The sequence below is a fragment of the Natator depressus genome, chromosome 1 (assembly GCF_965152275.1).
Source record: "Natator depressus isolate rNatDep1 chromosome 1, rNatDep2.hap1, whole genome shotgun sequence".
Taxonomy (NCBI): domain Eukaryota; kingdom Metazoa; phylum Chordata; order Testudines; family Cheloniidae; genus Natator; species Natator depressus.
The window spans coordinates 190,357,774-190,380,947 of record NC_134234.1 but is presented as its reverse complement, the minus strand read 5'-3'; the positions used below and the strand labels follow the sequence as shown (position 1 = coordinate 190,380,947).

Sequence of the window (23,174 nt, the reverse complement as noted above, 5' to 3'; positions counted from 1 at the left end):
CAAGTTGCCAATACATTCTGGATGATCAAGTACACAGTGATTATAGAGCTACTGAGAAAATCTGAACCAGGCCATAAAAACCCAGCACATCTCACTGTAGAATGGCTCAACTGCTAACACATAATTTGTTTTGTCTAAATTAAGTTTATCTCCTGATACCAGACGGCAAGCCTGGCTCAGCAGATAACATATTTTACCACAAGAAAGTTATATATTTCACATCAGAGCAAAACAGAAATGGGTCGAACCTCAAGTTGAGAACTTCCATGACCCCCAAGCATGGGGCCCTGAGTTGCCACAGACCCTCTCTCCATATTCGAAGCAGTCAACTCTCAATCCCTCCCCTGAACTAAAAGGGAGGGAAACTGAGCTGTAGTTAACTCCTTGTTCAGAGATCAGGTAGTATACCTAGATTCTGTAACCCTAAATATATGTATTTATTTAAAGAGATAGATTACATTTTATCTTCTGTAGAATATCCCTATTCCATCCTGCTTTGAGTAAAACACACCAGTTCATTCACTCAATTGTAACAGATGTTCAGTTTTTTTCAGCCAAAAATTCTACAAAAAGAGCAAGCAAAGGGAAAGGATAAAAGCCTTTTATCTTAAGGTAGATGCCACCCTATTTATATGTATTGGCTGTAAAAGGTATAGAATGTAAAGTCTTAAGCATACCCCTGATTTTAAGAGAAAAATATTATAGGTGCTAACCAGTTTCTTGACCTTTCAATAACTTTTCCCACATCTGCTGCTGTGACAACCCTCCTAGGAGAAAGACTCTCGTCTTTCAGACTACAAAAGCCTACATCTGAGCATTATACAACATCCCAATATCTTGCAGAATGGGAAAGCAGCATCAGTTCAAACCCATAATTTAACGTTAAGTTAGAAGTCTGGGACAAGTAGCTTTATGGTGGATTTTATGAAATCTTAAAACAGACGAGTTGTCTAACTTCTCTGAAATGGGGAAGGTTCCCTAACCAGATGAAATGAGAAGCATGTTTTTTTTCTCTAATGTAGAATTTAACTCAAAGATATGGTTAGATACTATTTTGATAACAGTTTTCCTTTTCTAGATTATTTATTGATCTTAGTAAGTATACAGATCTTTGTAGAAATATTTTTAAAAAACTTCATTAATTTCTGGAGGATGCATATTTCCAAAACTTTGAGCCACCTTTTTTAGTTGGCTGCCAAAACTAGAAATTTCAGTAATGCAGGACCATAGTTTAATAGATAACATTTAAAACGTCTGCATGAGGTGGAGGAATTTTATGCTATGTTCAACCTGATAAATATAAGGGATAAATCCCAATAGAAATCAGAGAAGTCAGTGCATTAGACATCAGAAAATAATCTTGCAGATATCATAATGTATTAGTCTGTATCAAAACAGCAGACATTTTCAAATATCTAGGCCAATGGCAAGTGACTAGCAATTCTGGGTGCTTCCATTTGTGGGTGCTCAACTTGACACCTTAAAGACTCTGATTCGCAGGAAGTATTCAGGTCCCATCATTGGTTTCTGGAAATCTAACCTCAGATGTTTTATGAGGCCCTGATTTGCTGAGGCACCCATAAAATACTAGACCGTTATCAAAATATTGGTCTAAAATAAAATTTCTGAATTAAAATTAACAGCACTTAGATATCTGGCTCTGTGAACCATAGATTACATATAGGGGAGTTGAGGGAAGTTCTTGGAGAAAACTAACATATGGCCCAAGAAATTCTGTAGCAGCTAAAAAGAGTTTCTAAAATGTTGTTAAAGCTATATGTGAAGTGTAACCATTAACACATTATTTGTAAGTGATTGAGAGAGAAAAAAATTGGTATCTTTCCTTCAAATCAGATTTCATTTTAATGGATTCAGAGTTTGCTAGCTGGCCAACCATACTGCTACACTCCTTGAATTAGTTGATTCTGATTAACCAATTACCAGTCAGTCCCTCCATGTGGTTGTCTAGTGACCTCCAATGACAAATGAACGTAATATAAATAGCAAATGTCCATACTGCTTAGTTCATTTGTGACATAGCAAAATATTCTATTATATACCGCAGAGTCTTGTGTTATAGCAACCAGCAGTACTCAGAATACATAAACAGATTAAAGCACAATAATTTCTCAATATTAAAAAAAACCTAAACAACTGTTAAAGCAAATTAATATTAATGTTACCAGTATACGATTTTATCACATGACTAGCTAAAACTTTACATTAGCTCTCCAGTAATCCCTGGGCCATTAGGCACAATGTAACATCACACACATCACATGCACAAACACCCCAAATCTCTATTATTTTAAAAATGCTCTTACTTCATTATGAATATAAGTTAAATTTAGTGTATGTTAGAGAAAGGGATTTTCTAAAGTTTAAACCAAGATGGGATTAATGCTCCTTGTCTGGACCTTGGATCACCAAATGTAATCCCTGCTGGAATCCCTGATACGAAGCACTAATGCATTTTGCTTTACTAGTAAAGCAGTCATTACAACCTCACTGGGTTCATTGGGACAGAAAGAGAATGTCCGAATGCTTTTTCCAGGGGTGCGTGAGCCTGGATGAGGCCACTGAATCTTTCTGCTGAAGAGTGCCTTTGAATTCATTGATGTGAAGTTGCTAGTTGGAGCCCAAGCCTGCTCTCATTTCAGTCAACGGCCAAAACCTGAGTGACTTCAGTGGGAGTAGGATTAGGCAATATTTCAAGGTGCTTCCTAGACCCAGGAGAAAATTAAGAAGGTGAGCTCTTTTGGATGTGGATCCTATGATTAGAGGGAACCTGTATGAAGCACAGAATTAACAAGAGCAGCAGGCAGTGATGCAGGTAACATCTGCCACACTGCAGTGATGCAGGTACAACCACACTGCAATATCAAACATTGAGGAGTTGGGGGAAAAATAAAAGTCCTTAAGGGCAGCTGGAGCCATCTTTGGAGAAGGACCATTTGATTCATTTCAAACTAAAACTTAAAACACACTTAGCATCGTGAAGAAATGTTTCATTCAATGAACAGTATATTTAATAGTTCTTCATAAGCTCTGATATATGTGGACGGAGACAAACAATTACTCTTTTTCAAGTAGATTTATGGGGAAAAAATCTCCACTGTCTAACACACTCTAAAAACAGCCTTAGAAATTCAGTCTTCAGTGACTAGATTTGATTCAGAAAGTACTATAAGGATTGTACACAGACATTTTTCAAAAAGGCAAACTCTCATGAAAGTTCAGCGTTAGCTTCTGGCTACTTAAATATACTCACATGGAGTTTCTTGCTATCTCTGAACCACAGGTCTAAATGACCAGTGTGACCAGAACATTGAGCTATACCATTCGATGCAGCAAGTTACACGGCTTTAACAAAGCTAGGTAGTTAAGTGGAAAGCCTTACCTTATTCATGTCAAAAGTGTGAAATACTTGTTCAACGTACTTGTTTGCATCTTGAGTAAGACCTTGCAGACCTAGAACATGTTTAAATTCATGAAGACAAAGCTGTCCAGATGGGCACTCCTTCATAAATTTTGTGTACCAGTGATGGATTTCCATGGCGTTAATATCATCTGCTGATGCACTGGCACCCATAGTGTCAAACATTCCAAGCACCCTTTTTCAGTACTTATTCATCCACATGCTTTTGCTGCTTAGCTCTTGTGGCTTGCCGACAATGATCATTTAGACACTAACTCGGCATCTAGGAGCTACTGTAAACCTCTTACAGATCTCCACAGATATAAGTTAAGTAAATATAGCATCCTAGTGAGATTACCTTCAGTGCCCAGCTTAAATGCAGAAGGGTTTTATCAGTCGATGATACTCTTTCCTCCCACTCAATGCTCATGGTGCTGGGACATACTGTACAATGAGGAGAGACTGGCCAGATTTTGATTTCACATCAAGGTTTATGGAGTTAAACCAATGTAAAAAGGGTGTGTATGAGGTGAGATTCAGGCATTTTGAAAAAGTTGTAGAACAGTTGTTTCAATATTTCACAGGAATAGGGGTGTGTCAGGCGTAGTTTCTCACTAAACTCTGAGGCCCAGCTGTCCTGTTGCATACACAGGGGCTTTGCATGTGAGGAAATGGCGTAAGTTGGTTCGCTTACCATTTACTGTCAGCTCATACCATCTTGTTGACCATAAGAACATAAGACTGGCCATACTAGGTCAGACCAATAGTCTACCTAGCCCAGTATCCTGTCTTCTGACAGTGGCCAATGCCAGATGCCCCAGAGGGAATAAACAGAACAGGCAATCATCAAGTGATCCATCCCCTGTTGTTCTGGCAAACAGAGGCTAGGGATACCATCCCTGCCCATCCTGGCTAATAGCCATTGATGGACCTATCCTCCATGAACTTATCTGGTTCTCTCCCTGTTATGGTCTTGGCCTTCACAACATCCTCTGGCAAAGAGTTCCACAGGTTGACTGTGGGTTGTGTGAAGAAATACTTCATTTGTTTTAAACCTGCTGCCTATTAATTTCATTTGGTGACCCCCTAGTTCTTGGGTTATGAGGAGTAAATAACACTTCCTTATTTACTTTCTCCATACCAGTCTTGATTTTATAGACTTCTATCATATCCCCCCTTTGTTGTCTCTTTTCCAAGCTGAAAAGTCCCACTCTTATTAATCTCTCCTGTTCCATACCCCTAATAATTTTCTTTGCCCTTTTCTCTACCTTTTCCAATTCCAATATATCTTTTTTGAGATAGGGAGACCATATGTGCACACAGTATTCAAGATGTGGACGTACCATGGATTTATACAGAGGCAATATGATATTTTCTGTCATATTATTTATCTCTTTCCCAATGATTCCCAAGATTCTGTTAGATGTTTTGACTGCACATTGAGTGGATGTTTTCAGATAACTATCCAACACTGCAGCATACTATTGCCCCTTATGTTAGTGCTGAGCTTTATCCCCTTTCACTTCCCACTATGCGCTACACAGAGACAAGGCCACACAGGAAAAGACCTATCACTGAACATGTTGAAGCATCAAGAGCTGCTCCTCTGGATCTCGCTGCATGGGACTTGAACTGTAACAGCAAGTACCAGGCTTTTAAATATATATACTACAAGAGTGAAATGAATAGTTTGCACTTAAATAGCAACTTCCATTGAAGCATCTGAACCCACTTATTGTACCCACTCTTGGATATCTGAAAACACTTTGGACAACTACCTCCAACACATAATTGTTCACTGCTTTTTTTTTTTTTTTTTAAATCTCTCTTACCCATGCGGCTCTTTACATAATTTTGGTGAGCAGTTATAGACTAAACCTGTTATACGAGATGACTTTTAAGACAAACTCTGACAAAGAACAAACAGCAATTGTACGCTACGCACAAAGACCTAAATGGTCATTTACATTTGTAGTACTTATTATGTGGTAGTAGTTAATGGTTTAACGTCTCAGCAGCCAAAACTGATTAAGATAGTTTAGCTATTTAGGCATGACCTATACAGTAACTCTCAAAGGTAATTCAAAAAGTGTGTCAAAATGGAGGGAACAGAGTAGTGCAAGAGAAAAAGGTGGTGTATCCGTCTCATTCTGCAGGGCTGAACACAAATGCAGATGTCCTTCAAATTCCTGTACAACTGCACAAACTACACAGGCCTAATTTTCAAGAGGGCTCAGGCCCAGCCTCCTTTCGCAGATGGCTATATTTTCTAGCACATGATGTATCCATATGAAACAAGGTTGCTCTTTCAAAAATTTGGCCTCAAGCCTGCAAAGGAATTGCACTCTACTGTATAGGTGATGTGACCATATCTGACCTTAAGTTTATAAAACAGATTAAAAGGAGAACATACTTAATCTCTGCAGAAGTGAGGAGGGACAAGTGGGTAGGCGTACAATTTAAAGCAAACTGGACTAATTGTAGTTAATTTTTTTTTTTGAAGAACAAGGACGTGCCAGTGTAGACTGGAAAATTCTTCCTCAGTAGTACGTTTGCCATAGTGTCCAAAATTAATGCTGAGTATTAAGATATGAGACATTGTTATTATTTAACTCTGTGGACTCTATGCTTGGTTTTGTAACACTCTGAGCTTTTCATTTAAGTTCCATAAGACAAATAAAGTGCTGGAGCATTATAACTAAGTAAAAACCAGAAGTCCAAGCATATCTCAGTAGCCAAATGTTTCTTGAAAGTATGTACTAGTCTGGTTTGTGTAAGATGTATAGACAGGACTTCAAAAACAAGTTCCATTACAAACTAGCTTTCATTAAAAACATTTTTCAAATAATCCCAATAGATCAAATGCTGAACTCCTTTCTTGGGCTCCATTCCTTCAATGGGACTCTATATGGGTGCAGCAGTCTACCAATATGCTATCAGATGCAGGGTTGAGGCTGGAGTTTGCAACTCAAGCAAGCTCCCATTGACTTCTGTACTAAGGAGTTTCTCTGTGTAATGCCTGAAAAAAGTAGACTAAATACTGAACAGCCAGAAACATTCCCTTCGTAAATATAAATAAATTAGCCAAAGGTTTGCAAGCTCTGTAGAACAACTGTATTTGTCACATCCAGTAATCGGAAACATGTAACAAAGATACTCTAAAATAACATTTTTAAAGTCTTTTATCTTCATTGACTAAACGTAAATCTTCAATAATATCTATTACTACAAAGTACTAACATATGGTACACAGGTCGGTCTGTATCTATGAAGTTACTACATCAAACAAATGGAAGTAGTGTTTATAGCTCAAAGGTAAAACAAAACATATTCTCAAGAGCATAATGCACAAAAATTCAAAGGAGAAGCTGACCGGGTCAATTTCTCAAAAGCATAAGCCATGATAATTTTCTTTGTTAACAGTTTACATTCATATTATGTTAAGATTAATTTTCCAATGTATTTCTAAAAGTTGTGATAGTATAAATGTATGAGCAGTGGAGACCAAGCCACCTCAGTTCTTGAAAACATCCACAATTTCTTCACATGGCACGACAGGTTCTCCTAACTCTGCTGTGTTTGTATTTACAATGGGTAAACTTACAATGCCAGATTGGCACATGTCTTGTTTAAGGAGCTCTTCGAGATAGCCATCAATTTGTTTTAAGTCATCTACATGGTCACCCTAAAAAACAAACATGCATGGATCTATAAGCACTTTGCAATAATTTAAAATAATATTTACAAGGATACTAACAAATATAGCTATGTTTACCCAGCTCTAAGAGCACACACTCTAAAATAGATAACGCAAACTGAAAAAAAACAAACAAAAAAAACCACAGCTGAGGAGACGGAGCGTGTGTGGCAATTAGTGACTGGAAGGGAGGAGGGATTGCTTGTAGAGGCAGGTAAGCAAGGATCTGGGAGAAAAGACAGCCTTGTAAAGTAATTAGTCTGTTCTAGATTTATACGCAATGTCATAAAAGGAACAAAACTGGTGGGAAAGCATGACAAAGCATGGATCAGAGAGAAAAGAAAGCAGAGATACTGACAGAGGGGTAGGGGTGATTATATAGAACTCTGTAGAAGAGAACGAGAAGCTTGCATCTGATGCAATAAAAGACAGGACCACTGAAGGGAATCAAAGGGGATAGCATGGCCACTGAAGAAGATGGGTGTTAGCAATGGTGTTTGGACGGACTGGAGAGGGAGAGATGAAAGGCAGTGAGGGGAAGATAGGAGTATTTTTACAACAGTGTGTTATACCATAAGGGCATTTACATTAACAGTCTTAAAACCAGTGTTAAAGAAATCTAGGCAACTTTTCCACTGAAAACCTATTTAATAGCAAAACTTAAGCATTAGCTCAGAATTTAATTATTACAGTCTCACTAAATTCCTAAAATAAAAAATACATAAATGATTTATGAGAACCAGTTGCTCATTTATAGTCTTATCTTGCAAAGTGCTGAGTGTCTGTCAGTTCTGGACACAGGATTTAGAGAGGGAGCCAGGACTGAAAAAAATAATGTCCATTAGCCTTTTTTTTTTTCCTTTTTCATAAGATAAAGCAACTGACTGCTCCAACCTAAACATCTCCAGTCCTGATGTAAAAAAATTTACTATTGGGTCCAGATTTTTGCGGTCCTCAATATTTTGATGTTCTTTAATTTCAAGAGACGCAGTGATTGTATGAGTCAGGATGAAGCATTTTTGCTTGAAACAGATAAAGGAAAAAAAGGAAGAGTGCTCTGGTGCAACAATAGAGGCAAAATGTATTTCCAATGAGCTCCACACCACCAGCAAAAAGCCTTCCTACATAAAAGTTTATTGAGCTAAAAATTGCAGTCTGGTTAGTGATTTCACAAGATGACTGAGCTGTAGCTGGTTTCCATTGAACCTGGAAAAAAGTCACCTCTCATGGTGCCTGAGAGGTGCATACCAGATGGCAACTCGACTCAAGCACTGATGATGTCAGGCCCTTCCTTGGAAGTAACCCTAGGTGAACTCACGTGGCAGAGAAAATGGACACAATTCATAACAACATTAAGAGCCTTTATAAGGTTTCAAAACCTCCTTTCATGACATTGTGTAACACCCAGGTAAGCATAATGGAGAGCTTCAGAACTAGAAGACAAGAGGCATGGAAAGACTGGTTAAACCTTTATCATGGAGTATCCAAGGGACCAAGGACCGTAACCCCAGCTTTTTCACACCAATCTTTCCGGTGTTTTAAAAACATAAAGCAACATTAGCCTCTGCAGTGGAAGGGAACACGAGGCTGTGAATTTATGGGCATATATACCATCTAGAATGTTTAGCTGGCTCATTTACTCAGTGACCAAGAGACAATCTTAACTGTAGCCAGGAAAATGACCAGGTCACCTACCTCAAGAGAAAGGTCATGTTTTTTTTTTACTGACTGGCAATGCTTCCTGAGTTCTATCAACAACTCCTGTAAAGTAAAGTAAGATTGATCAGAAGAAAATTTGCTTTGCTTTTTCTTTATCCTATACTGTTTCTGGTTTCTCCAAGGTAGAAGTAGCAACACTTTGGACTAAAAAGACCTCAACTATTACTGAAGATGACCATGTTTCAGGCTGATGCCTGGAGAGAGCCCAGAGCAAATTCAGTTTATTTCCAATCACCATGAGTGCCTTGCAAACTTTACTTTTTAGATTTCTTATTTGTACCTTAGCTTTGTTTTCTCACATATCCTTTTAGCGCTTCCAGATCTGGCTACTTCCCATGTTAAATTCATCTGTTAGAATCTGCTATCATTCTTTGAAGCCTTATAATTTCTTTACACATGAAGACATGTAGGCCTTATTGGCAAGCTATAAGTCTGTAATTTAGTATACAGCACATGAGCAAGTTACTATTTCTTCTCTCCAAGAGCACAATTCACACCAGTGCACAAGAACCTACCCGCCAATTAATACATGATGCATTTAGGGCCAAATTCTGGTTCCATTTAAGTCAATTGTAGGACTACCACTGATTTCAACAGAGCTAAGCGGATTTACATCAGATGAGGATATGGCCAACAGTATATACACAGAAGATGGAGTAGTGTTCTGAGTTAATTATAATCTTCATCACTGTAATATTAATTAGAAAGTGTCTAACCAGAAGTGCCATTTAAATGATCTGTCGCACTTCAATATTTATATTTACATTTAGAAATATGCCAGCATCTTCAGCTGCTGTAACTGTCGCAGCTCCAATGGTTTCGATGAAGCTATGACAATTCACACCAAGGACTTGAGTAAGTGGTATGCTGTTTTCCAATTTGTCAGATGGATTATTTAGGTGCTATTTTAGTTCTAGTAAAACCCTATATATAAGCATTTGGGTGACACAGTTGCCTTCATTATGGGATTGGCTCAAACAATACAGACAAAACATCAGTTCACCTAAAAAATAGGGGGAAAAGAAATGATACTTCACAAATGAGAATATTAAGAAATTACTAAATTACTTCCTTATAGCCTTTTGGTTAATGTTACAGAAAATTAAATACACTTGACATTACATAAATTAAAGTTAAACAACATGAATTGGGTGTTCAGCAGCACTACACTTCAAAGAAAATCTTATGTTTAATATACAATCATTTGTTTGGTATAATAGAAATAGGTATGTCAATAAATAGTCTGCCAACCCACCTCAGTTGTAGGAGTGTGTCTGTGCTCTGCTGTAAGCCATTTTAGAATAGTTTTTCAGATTGTATGTTAATGATTCTAGAACAAAAACTGCTCAGTTTACAAGTAAAAGGGTATTATTTTAAACTGCCCTATTGCCAACCGAACTTGGGATATGAGTAATGCTAGATTGTTTCCAGTCTGTGCAACACCATTCATTTTAAAAATCTATGTACACAGACACTTATTCTGACAGAGAGACACTGTAGTCTGAAACAGATAATCCAGGACAAGTTGTATTTTTTTCCTTATGAAAAATACCAAAAGCTCATTAATAGTAAATATTTGAATTAAATACCACTCACTGGGTGAATTCGCTCTGATATCTTCTCCCGAAGGGTCTTTAGTTTTTCTTGAGTAGCTTTTATTTGTATCTCACAGCGTCTCTGTTGCAGTTCACTAACATATGCTACTTCACAGGAATGGCGAGTTAGGGACTGAATTTTTCTTAGTATTTTACTCTCATGCTGAACAAAATAGTCTTTCATGACCTGGTGATACAGGTGCACAGGCATTTTAAAGCAGCAAACCAATTCAGATATATTTGTATTAAGAAATACAATAAATATAGATTTATAATTGCTTTTAGAAGGGAGAAATTACTCACTACTAATTCATCAAACTCACCAACATGGAGGATATGAAACAAGATGCCCAGACAAGCAGGAATGGTGGAACTTTAAGCGACAGCTGATGGTGCAGGAAGCATTTAGATTCAATTTATTGTAATATTTAAAGTCACTAGTCAGGGATAGTTTAATGTTTATCTAGCTGCATCTCTTAAATTAGAGTCCACTTGCCAATAGTGATATGAAGAGAAATAGGAGAAAATAATGATTTGGCTCTAGAAGGATTCTGGGAGGTTTAATCTCACAGAACATAGCTATCTAGCATAAGAAACAGATGTTGAGTGTGCAGTATGTGAAATCAGCCAGGTTCCACTCAGCTATTTTATTATTGTGTTGGGAGAAGGGAATCCTCAATATATCCTCCAGACTCACTAAATGGCTTTTTAAGAACTAAAAAAACCCATTCCCAACCAACCAACCCTCTCTAGCCCCATTTTTATTCACTTAGAACTGATACTTGAATTGATAGCTTGGGAAAGAGAAAAGGGCCTGGGGACATAGGAGGATATTAAGAAATTAGTTTAATCCCTTGCAGATCTCACGGTTAGTGTCTATTTACAGCTGAAACCAGCATGAAGATTACATTTACAATCCTCAACTCTCATTAACAACAACAGATAATGGACATATTAGGATTGTATAACGCACTAAGGATATGAAACTGCATTCCCTTACTTACATGACAAGCCCTTGTTCCTGTAAATAATCCCCACTGAAATTAATGAACTACCCTTGTCAATAAGAATGATCAGCATAAGCCTATACAATTGAACTTTAATGCACTAATTCTGCCTTTATCATAGTTCTTATATCATTTAACTGCTCTAGTTTGTAAAAAATGGATTGATCCTTACAGCTGTGCTTCTGCATAACAATTCTTATTAGACACGTTAAACATAACTCATGAATATTCTCTGAGTAAATGTCTGGTTCCAAAAAGATCAGCATCCCTTATTTTACAGTTAGGGCACTGGCAGTCACAGTGCTTACTGTATTTTAAAAATTTACTTCTTTGAAAAGAGGCAATCTAGAATAAGTTTGCAAGGAGAAAAAAAACACGTTACCTTCCTGTACTGTAACTGTTGTTCTCCGAGATGTGAGTGCAGATGTGTATTCCACTAAGGCATGCACACACCCAGCATGCTGAAGCCAGCGGACTTTGCTTAGCAGTACCTATCGAGGTGACGTTCATGCCCTCTGGCCCCTGGCAGTCCTTCCCAGGGCTCTTGAAAGCAGTGTTGCCCTGACGCTCCCTTAGGTCCTTTGCATTGGAATCCAAGGCTGAAGAGACTGATGCAGAGAGGACGGAGGGTGGGGCGTGGAATACACGTCTGCACCCACATCTTGAACAACAACCGTTAGACTACAGGCAGGTAACCGTTTTTTCTTCGAGTGGTTGCAGACATGTATTCCGTTCAGGTGACCCATAAGCAGTACTCGTAGGAGAGGGGGCTCAGAATCTATTGAAACAATGACTGCAATCAGCTTTCCAAAGTTTGCCTCTGATCTAGATGCAGCTGAAATAGCATAATGCTTGGGAAAGTCTGTACGAAAGATCAGGAAGCGCCCCTGCAAATTTACAATATAGAAATGTCACTGAGAAACAAAACTGAAGTCTTTTGGGCCCTCATTGAATGAGCCAATCACCTCTTTGGAAGTGTGGCTTGAGCTACCCCATATCATCTTGTAGTGCAGGAAGTAATCCATCCGGAAATCACCTGACCCTTCATCCGATTCACACATGAGATAAAAAGTTGAGGTGATGCATGGAACAGTCTAGTCCTTTCTACACAGAACGCCAAGGATTGTCTCACATCCAAGGACAGAAAGTGCTCCTCTTGTCCACATTTGAGTGAGTCTTAGGAAAAAATTCCGGCAAGTATATTGTTTGGTTAAGGTGAAAATATGAAAACTCTGTTAGACAAAAACATAGGGTGTGGCCTCAAGACCACCTTGCCTTTGAAAAACTAACTGGAGGCTTCGCCATTAGGGTCTGCAGCTCACTAACTCTCCTCATGGAAGTTCTGGGAATAAAAAAAGCTGTCTTTTGGCAAAGGAAAGATGGGAAAGATTGCTAGGGGCTCAAACAGAGGACTTATTAGGGCAGCCAGTATAGTACTGAAGTCCCCAAAGGGAATAATTTCTTTTATAGGCAAGAAGAGGTGGACAACACATTTTAGAAATCTAACTACCATGGAACTGGACAATACCAACTTCCCTTGGATTGGAAGATGAAATGCTAAAATTGCCACTAAGTGGACCCTCAACTAGCTGAGTAACAGACCTGGGGACTTAAGATATACCAGGTAATCCAAAATGTCCTGAATATGTGCAAGCACTGGCCAAATTCCCCGAGCCAATGACCAAACTGAAAAACTTTTCCACTCAGCCAAATAGGTAAACTTAGTAGAAGGTAGGACTCGCTGTACTGCTTCTGAACATCATTCTTCCTCTTCACCTAAGCATGGCGTATCCAGGCTGTTAGGTGCAGACTGCTCAGCACCGGATGCCATATCTGACTGTGGTGTCGTGTCAGCAGGGAATGAGGAGAATAGTTCTGGGAAGTCACGCAGATAGATCATGAAGTTTGGAGAACTACATTTTCTTGGCTAAGCTGACACAATGAGTATCAGTTTGGCACGATCTGCCTTCAGTTTTAGCATAACCTGAGGGATAAGCAGGGCTGGGGAGAAAGCATACATCAGTGCTGATCTCCAATTCAACTGGGAGTCGTCAATGAATGAGCCTGGATCAAGTCCAACTCCAGAGCAAAACTGACTGAAGTTCTTGTCTTTTATTACAAACAAGTCCATTGTCTGAAAGCCCCATTCTTTGAAAATGGACTGCAGCAGAGTCCTCTTCATGGACCATTTGTGATTTGGGAGAAATTCCTTCTGAGGTGATCAGCTAACTGATTCTGAACACCCGACAAGTGTGCAGCTATGGGAATGAGTCTTCCTTGCTACAAAAAAATGCCAAAACTGTTTTGCTCCCTGACAGAGCTGGTTAGAGTGGGCTCTCCTCCTTGATTGCCCAATATAATATATATAATAATGTAATACAGTGGTATTGTTGGGAAGCATATGAACTGCTGTCCCTTTGATCTGAGCCCGAAAGGCCTGGCATGTATCGTAAACCTCTTGAAGTTCCAGGACATTGACATGAAGGGAAGCTTCTTGTCCTACCAACAAACCCTGAACTTTCAATGTCCCTAGACACATCCCCCTACCTATTGTGGAGGCTTCGGTAACTACAGTCCGGGTTGGTGGAGGATGGGCAAAGGGAACACCCTTGCACACATTGCTCTGATATGCCTAACATTCTAGGTACTCCAGGATCACCAGTGGCACTTGGACAAGCCTGTCCAATGGCTGAAGATGGGTGATAGATCAACTTCAACCATGGATTTAAGAGGACGAAGGCACAAACTTGCATGCTGGACTGTGTAGGTGCATGCAGCCACATAACTTAGTAACTTCAGGCATAAGCATGCCATAGTTGAAGGGTGAAACTGGAAGGACAGACAAAGATGAAGCATTATTTGAAATTGTTCATCGGGCAGAAAGCCCTGGAACTTGTAGAGTCTAGTAGGGCCACAATGAACTTGATTCTTTGTATCAGAATTAATATTGATTTTCCTTAGCTCAGAATCAGCCCCAGTTGATCAACGAGACATAGTATGAACTGGATGTGATGGAGGACATGTGCATCAGACTTGTGCTTTGGACTTCCCCTTCAGTAACCAATCATCCAGGCAAGGGAAGACTTGAATTCCGATTCTCCTGATAGGCGATCACTACTGCCTGAAGGAGCAGTGACTCACGAGACAAGTCCCCGAAAAGGGATGGGCCATGGGAGTGAGAAGGGGGAATTGTGTGGCATAACCCGATCTCACAGAACTCAGGACCATTTGCCTGGGGTTGTTTCTTCATAAGCACTGTAGAAGCAGGGCAGTCTATCCCCAAATGGCAGGGAATTGGTCTGGAAGTTGACAACTGGTAAGCTGCCCTTGGTAGTAAAGTTAAAATGACTGATAGAGGATGAGCTGGTTGGTTCAAGTTGGAACTGGAAAGCCTTCGCCTGTGCAAACTCTCTCTCTTTCTGGAGAAATCATGCTGTCTCGCAAGATAAGCCAACTCCTGAAATACATCTGGGAATACTGACGGTATCGCTGCTGCTGACCTCCATAATGAGGCCTCTCAATCACTGGGTTATAAACCCCCAATGAAAGTAGCTCAACAGTTCTTAAAAGAATGTAGCATCTCATCAGTCTTTTCAGAAAACAGAAACTGACCACCAAAAGGTAGGTCCCCTATGCCCTGCTGGACCTCTGGAGCTGTGTCAGAGTTCTGTAACAAGGCTCTTCTCATTGTTACAGCAGAGGACATAATCTTGGAAGAGGCGTCTGCTACATGCAGTGCTCACTGCAGCAACGTCTTTGACACTAGACAACCTTCCACAATGAAAGCCTTAAAAAAACTCTTCCCTGGAGGACTCTGGCAATTTGTCTCTAAATTTGGACATAGCTTTCTAATTTACAAGTTTATATTTTGATAACAGTGCCTGCAGATTAGCAGCACACATTCGTAAAGACAAGGTTGAATGCATTTTTCGTCCCATACATCCAATCTTTTAGACTCTATCTTTAGGCATTGACTTAAATCCCCTCATGTTTCACTCTCTCATTTGCAGCTGTTACAACAAGCAAGTTAGAGGCTGGGTATGAACAGAAGCACTCAAAACTCTGCATAGGGACATAATACCATTTTCCAAAAGTGCTTCATTTATAAGTAGAGCTACCCTCCCTGGAACTGATGACTGGAGACTGTGCACCAACTTATGGGTATTCTCCTGAATGAACTCGGCCTGAATGCCAAGGCTGTAGGCATTCCCCTAAGGAGATCTTGATAAGGCAAAGTCTTTAGGCACAGAAGATGAATCTGGTATAGTGCAATCGCCTGGTGAGGAAGATGAAGAAGGAAGTAGGCCCAAAGTGACCCCGTCTGCTCCTGCAATAAAGGCTTAGGCTGTACCAGCTCAGAAGGAGCAACCTCAGTATGAGTCTCCAGCCTAGTTGCGTCAGGAAGTGAGACAGCAGGAGGGTTTGGCAACATTCTCTGGAATCAGAAGAGGATCGAACCCTGAAAATTGAGGGACATCCCAAAAGTTCCATAAAGGCCACCGAGGGAAGTGATATAGACTCATAGACTTATAGATATCAAGGTCAGAAGGCACCATTATGATCATCCTGCACGAGGCAAGCCACAGAACCTCACCCACCCACTCCTACAATAAACCTTTCACCTATGTCTGAGCTACTGAAGTCCTCAAATCATGGTTTAAAGACTTCAAGGAGCAGAGAATCCTCCAGCAAGTGACCCGTGCCCCATGCTACAGAGGAAGGTGAAAAAACTCCAGGGCCTCTTCCAATCTGCCCTGGAGGAAAATTCCTTTCCGACCCCAAATATGGCGATCAGCTGAACCCTGAGCATGTGGGCAAGATTCACCAGCCAGATACCCAGGAAAGAATTCTCTGTAATAACTCAGATCCCAGCCCATCTAACGTCCCATCACAGGCCATTGGGCCTATTTACCATGAATAGTTAAAGATCAATTCATTGTCAAAATCATGTTATCCCATCATACCATCTCCTCCATAAACTTATCGAGTTTAATCTTAAAGCCAGATAGGTCTTTTGCCCCCACTGCTTCCCTTGGAAGGCTATTCCAGAACTTCACTCCTCTGATGGTTAGAAACCTTCATCTAATTTCAAGTCTAAACTTCCCGATGACCAGTTTATATCCATTTGTTCTTGTGTCCACTAAGCTTAAATAATTCCTCTCCCTCTCTGGTATTTATCCCTCTGATATATTTATAGAGAGCAATCATATCTCCCCATAACCTTCTTTTGGTTAGGCTAAACAAGCCAAGCTCCTTGAGTCTCCTTTCATAAGACAGGTTTTCCATTCCTCGGATCATCCTAGTAGCCCTTCTCTGTACCTGTTCCAGTTTGAATTCATCCTTCTTAAACATGGGAGACTAGAACTGCACACAGTATTCCAGATGAGGTCTCACCAGTGCCTTGTATAAGTGTACTAAAACCTCCTTATCTCTACTGAAAATACCTCGCCTGATGCATCCCAAGACCGCATTTGCTTTTTTCACAGCCAGGGCATTGGTGGCTAGCAGGAACCAGGCCAAAAACTGCGTCTCTACTGCGAGAACCGTACTGATCTCAGTGCTGATGGGGATTCCCTGGTGCTCTCAAAACTTTTGAGCTTGGTGCCTGGACAGAAAAACAGAAGCAGAAGATGACTCTGAACTCAAATGCGAGGAATCTTCCAAATAGTCTGAAGGGAACGGAGGAGCCACCCCTGGTGGAGCCATCACATGCCCTGACTTGTCTCAAGCCCTGGGCCACATTGGTACCGATGAAGGCACAGAAGCCAGAGCCTGGAGAACTGGCGGTGTCATTGAGGCAACACTAACACTCAGTACTGGAAAGGATATCAGTATTGAAGTACAGGCCAGTACCGAATCTGTAGCTCCTGCCTGTACAAGATGAAATGGTCTCCAGAGCCAATAACGGAACTGATACTGACAATGGATCTCTCAGTGTTGTTACGGAAGCTGATCTTGTCTTTGCAGTCTGGTTTTTAAACAGCATTGGAGATGACCATAGCAACAACCTGTATTCTGATGCAATCAAATCTGATAGTCCCAGGACTGCAGAAGACACCACACAGCTGAGGACTCCTGTATCACAGGTGAGTCTAGCATAGAGAGACAAAGTAAATATGAGGCTGCTTGATAAGCCTGTGGGGTTGATAGGGTCGGTGCTGAGACTGATGTTGTCAGTACCGGACTCAACAGCCACCCCATGGACTGTACTGGAGTCTATGGTACAGTGCTAGAATGATATCGTCTTGGTACTGGAGAGTGGGAAGACAGCCCAGCTCTATTCTGAGTACTAGAAGAATCCTGATGTTGGCCAACACTCCTCTTAGAAGAGGAGGAAGAATCTCCCTGAGCCTTGGAGTGACTACGGTCAGTTTTCTGAGCCTTCTTTCTCGGGTGGACAGGAAGGAGAACAATCTCTTCTTCCCTTTGGAGAAGAATCAGAGTCTTGCGGTGGCATCAAAGCCTGCTGAGGGGTCGGGCAATCTGAGGAGGATCCCAACACCAAAGTAGGCCTCATGGCTTGCTCCACAGGGTGCTGAGCCAGGCATAAGTCTCTAGACACCAGTATCCTCTTTTTGAAGGATCTGCAAATGGAGCACTTTCCTCTTAGGCACAATAACCACTGAGCATGGAAATTACTCTTGAGGATAGCTACTCTACATGAGGGACAGTGCTTGACAGTGCTAGCAAAGGCTTTGCACCAGGTAAAATCCAACTATTACACTAAGTAATCTAATACTAGTAGATCTAAGTAATCTAACAGTAGTAGTAAGGGTACTACTACTAACTATATACAAACTATCGAGAGTAAACTCTCTGAGTGAACAACTGAAGTGTGAGCTAAGATACCACACAGAACACTCCAACTCAAACTGTGGGCAGTGAGAAAGTACTGAGGAGAGTTGGAGCAGTGCAGGCCTCAAGTAGTCCTGGCAGGGTGTGAGCACTGCCCCAATGGGTGCTGCTAAGTGAATCTCTCTAGTTTCGGTGAGCTGGGCCTGCACACACCTGAGTGGAATACAGGTCTGCATCCACTCAAAGAAGAAGTGGGCTAAATTCTAAGCCTATTCATGCCAATAAGCACCTCTGACTGCAATAACTTCAAAAGTACTGCAAGGGCATAATTGAAGGCAAAATGTAAACCCCATTTTACTAACCTAAATTTAACCTTTTCTATGCACTGTATACCATTTGAGGAGAATGTCTCTCTTGGGTATTATGTTCTGCTGGTAATTAATTCAAGACTATATCTGAAAGAATGCTCTTTTCCTTGGAAACTGACACACAAAAAAGATTACTCTATCTGATGCAACATCAGTTTAGAATACAAATGAATTACATAAAATAGTTTTACCTGGCTGCAGCACAATGCTGGCTTCTTTAGTTGTTCTGAAGTCCCCTCTGGCTATTTTTATAAATAAAGCAGAATTAATATTTATATAGTGAGGATATTAAGCTTATGCACAAGCTTAGCAGGAGTGAAGAAACATTTGTGTAATAATAAGCAGCTAAATACAAACAGATACAGAAACTAGGAAAAAGGAGGACAAGGATCAGAGTAAGACAGCCAGCCAACTCAGGAGGACCTGGGAGAAGAGAAATGCAGGTTTCCGAGAGTTGTTGCAAGAGCTCCGAAGAGGCAAAGCAAATCTTTAGTGCCCACTGGAGGATAGTGAAACTTTTCTCACAATTGAGTTATTCACCTACATCTTTAAGGTAAGGTTGAGGTGTAAAAACTCTATAAAGGTGCAAAAAACAGTGATGGGATGAGTCACACACACCTGATGAACGTTCCATCCTCTAGTACTAAGAAGATAGGTCTTTATCACTTGATCAAAGGAGAACTCCTCTAGCCAGCTATAATATTAGGTCTTCTTATCTTCTCTATAGTCTAATTGCTGGAGAGCAACATCACTCGTATTGCAGAGTTCCTTTGTGTCAAATGTTAGAAAATTCTACCTATACGTAAATGGACTTAACATAACCAACTGCTGACTTTTCTCCCAATATGCTGTCCCTAGTAGTAGGCACATCTGGCTGGCAATGCCAAGAAAGTTTACCAATATGCAGGAGGCATTTTCTCAGAAACTTTTTGTATTTATTTTTAAAGCTCAATTAGTTGTCAGGGGCAAGTGATCCAAACACTGAAAGCAAGGGGTATTTGATCCTTGATTGCCATTTTAAAGCTGCAGGTAAGCAACCCAACTGTGGAAGAAGTCATTCCACTCCAAACCTAATTACCTATTTTTAGAAGTCAGGGGTAATCTTTAATTACATGGGACAGCATGAGGTTGAACTACCACTTCTCTGAATGGTACCTGTTCTCTCTGATAAATTTCCTATTGTCATGCAAAGTAACTTCAGAAACACATACATGACAAATTGACTATGGGAGGAGAGCAAGAAGTCATCTTATGGAAACCAGTCTGGACAGAAACATTGCAAGCTTAGGGTCTGATTCTACCTAAGAGTTACTTCCCGTGCATGTATTTTACTCCACACCTTAATCTCCCTTTGTTTTCAAAGGAACTAAGGATGGGAGTAAAGGTATATTTTCTCTTCCTAAAAATAGGAGAGGCCAATGGTGTCCTTTACAGACCTAGTTTGTGGGACCAGGTCAATATGCACTATTAAGTCAATTTTATTTAGTCCTCAACAGTCTGCCCCAGAGCCCACTGAAGTCAATGGAAGTTTTCTGCTGACTTCAGTGGATGCAGGACCTGGCTCCTAGCAGTATGTGCTGGCCACTGGCTTAGGCACTGGTTCACAGAAAAAAACAAAACCTGACCTGAAGGAGAGCTCTGTGTAAGCTTGAAAGCTTGTCTCTGTCACCAACAGAAGTTGGTCCAATAAAAATATTACCTCATCCATCTTGTCTCTCTAACATCCTGGGAAAAACATGGCTAAAACAACATTGTATAAAACAAACCCTTCATATTTAAGAGATTGTGCAGACCATTATTACATATTACTTCAAACTGCAATATTTTTTCTCTGAAAACTAAAATTTATCTTCAAAATTGCTGTATAGGAAAAAAATACCTAAAATACATCACACTAAGCTTGTAAAACTTTGCTAACCCCTACAATTCTGTCCCAATTCTTAACCACACAGTTAAACAAGATACCTGGATGCATTAAAATCAGTGTATTTAAGAAGAGTCTTCTTCCCTGGTCCCCAGTTTTTAAATATTATATGAGCAGCAACAGGAGGAGTGATTTTATGATGTGGACATCTGTTCACTGAAGAACACCTAATTTCACATGATTCCATACAACAGCTCTCAGGTTATTTGCGATTATCATCAATCTGGCAGATTCAAACCAGTGACCTTAGAAAAGAAAGGCTCCACACAGTGGTCACTATGAAAATTTACAAACATTTATCATGAAGTAGTATTTAAGAAATCAGGATGTTCCCCATCCTGGGATTCAGAAATGCTGTGTTCTTAGCTACTGTAGTGTGGAACACAAGTGTGAACTTTTTAAACTGTAATCACCCTATTACCCATTAGAACACACTCAGACTTAAACTACAAGTTCACATACCTTAAACATAGATACAAGATCCTCAGCAGACATGCAATTAAGCTGTTCTCTTGACAATTTGCAGTCTGGCAAAAAATACAGCAGGACTTCTCTAAAAAATTTCAACAAAATGTGCTATGTGTCAGTATCCAAGATTTCTTTAACCTCAAGTCTTGTACTGTGGAGACTAGGGGACCCAGTTAGAATGCTTCTTATTAAGACACCTAACAGAAACTTGCCCCTCTTTCTCAGATACCATGGATTGGACTGTATGGAACAAACCAAACTGTGCTTTAGATATGCCAGCACAAAGCTTATAGCACTATAATGCTTCACACTCAGTACAAAAAAGATATTATTTGTGGAGAAAGATTAAAACTATACATCCAAAGACTGCTTGAAAGCGTAACACAGTATATTAAGGCTAGTGGAAATTTTGCAAAGTTGGCAATTTTGATTTAAAATACAGTTTTTATGACCACCACCAAGCTGGGAAAAATAATATCCTGTTTTTCAACTAGCTATATACAATAATACACAATATTAATTTCTCTGGCAGCCACAGAGAATCCATTGTGGAATCCACTGTTTCTAAAATTAAGGAACTGGACCTGAGGCCTGGATATAATTTTTGGAAATTCTGGTGCAGTTCTCAAGTCAGGTCTTCCATACTATGTCAACAAAGGGCTGGAATAGTATTTTACACTAAGAGATACCCTTTTAACCAAGGATACCCAAAGATTTTAAAAAGGTGTTATCCCTATTTTTCAGAGAGGCAGACTGAGGTAGAGAGAGGTTAAGTGTCTTTCATAATCACAGTGAATAAGTGGGAAAGGACAAGAACAGCACTAAGGTTCTGACTCCAGGCCCTGATCTAGAAAGCCACAGAATAAAATCCCTCCCAGCCAATTCACTCATCCCAGGGAAGTGGCGAAGCTGTGTTCTATGCCCTTGGGATAGTGTGACTTGCCCAAACTAAGCAGTAACCTTTGTAGAACTTGTGGCTTGGCTCCAAAGTCAATTCAGTCCACTGACTGAATGGATAGTGGTTGCCCTTTACAGACATGGGGGTAAAGGAGGTAGCTGAAACAGGGAGAATGGATGGGGGTGAAAGTGTTACTTGATAACTGTTATTTAGATGGCTTAACCACAAGCCCAGTAATCTTTGTTTTGGAGCATTTGATTCTTGAATAGTTCAATATTTCCTATGCAGTATTTGTTTCCTACGTTTTAAATTCTCTACTGTTAGCGCCAGCAACTGAATTATATGCATGATCAAAGACAGAAGTCCAGCATTTATGCCAGCTCCATTGTAAGCTCTTGTAAGATCCCATTTTACTCAGTCAATTACTATGCAACAAATGAGGAAGGGAAATGGGTTTCTTACAAGTTTCATTTTATCTGCAGAATACCTGGCCATAAAATCTGATGTTGACAGCATTTCAGAAGTCTATCCAGACAATTACTTTTGATACAAACACATTAAGTCAACCACTTTCCTACAGAACTATGCTGAAAGGATGGCTTTATTGCATTTTTTATGATTGGCAGAGCTGTCACCTGAAGAAATAGTTAGTACTCTGGGTGATTTTAGTGGACTTCTGGTCAATTTCAGCCATATGATAATTATAAGGCTGTTTTATCCTTTTGATTTACTTCTGATCTACAAGTTTCAGAGTAGCAGCTGCGTTAGCCTGTCTCCGCAAAAAGAACAGAAGTACTTGTGGCACCTTAGAGACTAACAAATTTATTAGAGCATAAGCTTTCGTGGGCTCAAGCCCACTTCATCGGATGCACAGAATGGAACATACGCTAAGAAGATATAGATATTATATATATATACACACACACACACACACACACACACACACACACAGAAGGTGGAAGTTGCCATACAAACTGTAAGAGGCTAATTAATTAAGATGAGCTATTATCAGCAGGAGAAAAAAAACTTTTGTTGTGATAATCAAGATGGCCCATTTAGACAGTTGACAAGAAGGTGTGAGGATACTTAACATGGAGAAATAGATTCAATATGTTTAATGACCCAGCCACTCCCAGTCTCTATTCAAACCCAAGTTAATGCTATCTAGCTTGCATATTAATTCAAACTCAGCAGTTTCTCGTTGGAGTCTGTTTTTGAAGCTTTTCTGTTGCAAAATTGCCACCCTTAAGTCTTTTACTGAGTGGCCAGAGAGGCTGAAGTGTTC

The 23,174-nt window shown here is 40.0% G+C and overlaps 2 protein-coding genes across 2 annotated transcripts in view; both read right to left on the bottom strand.

Annotated features, from left to right (window-relative positions):
• Window positions 1–3,592, bottom strand: part of GUCA1C (guanylate cyclase activator 1C) — a 35,815-nt gene extending 32,223 nt beyond the window's left edge. The window contains exon 1 of the mRNA XM_074947135.1: window positions 3,401–3,592. Coding sequence (XP_074803236.1) covers window positions 3,401–3,592 — 192 coding nt within the window. The remainder of the gene's footprint in view (window positions 1–3,400) is intronic.
• Window positions 3,593–6,612: 3,020 nt separating this feature from the next.
• The window catches only part of MORC1 (MORC family CW-type zinc finger 1), a 94,057-nt gene continuing 77,495 nt past the window's right edge, over window positions 6,613–23,174 (bottom strand). Inside the window, exons 24-28 of the mRNA XM_074947128.1 lie at window positions 20,986–21,076; window positions 18,791–18,841; window positions 10,431–10,616; window positions 8,811–8,876; window positions 6,613–7,103 (exon numbers count right to left, since the gene is read on the bottom strand). Of these exons, the coding sequence (XP_074803229.1) occupies window positions 6,933–7,103; window positions 8,811–8,876; window positions 10,431–10,616; window positions 18,791–18,841; window positions 20,986–21,076 (565 nt within the window). The 3' untranslated portion in view covers window positions 6,613–6,932. The remainder of the gene's footprint in view (window positions 7,104–8,810; window positions 8,877–10,430; window positions 10,617–18,790; window positions 18,842–20,985; window positions 21,077–23,174) is intronic.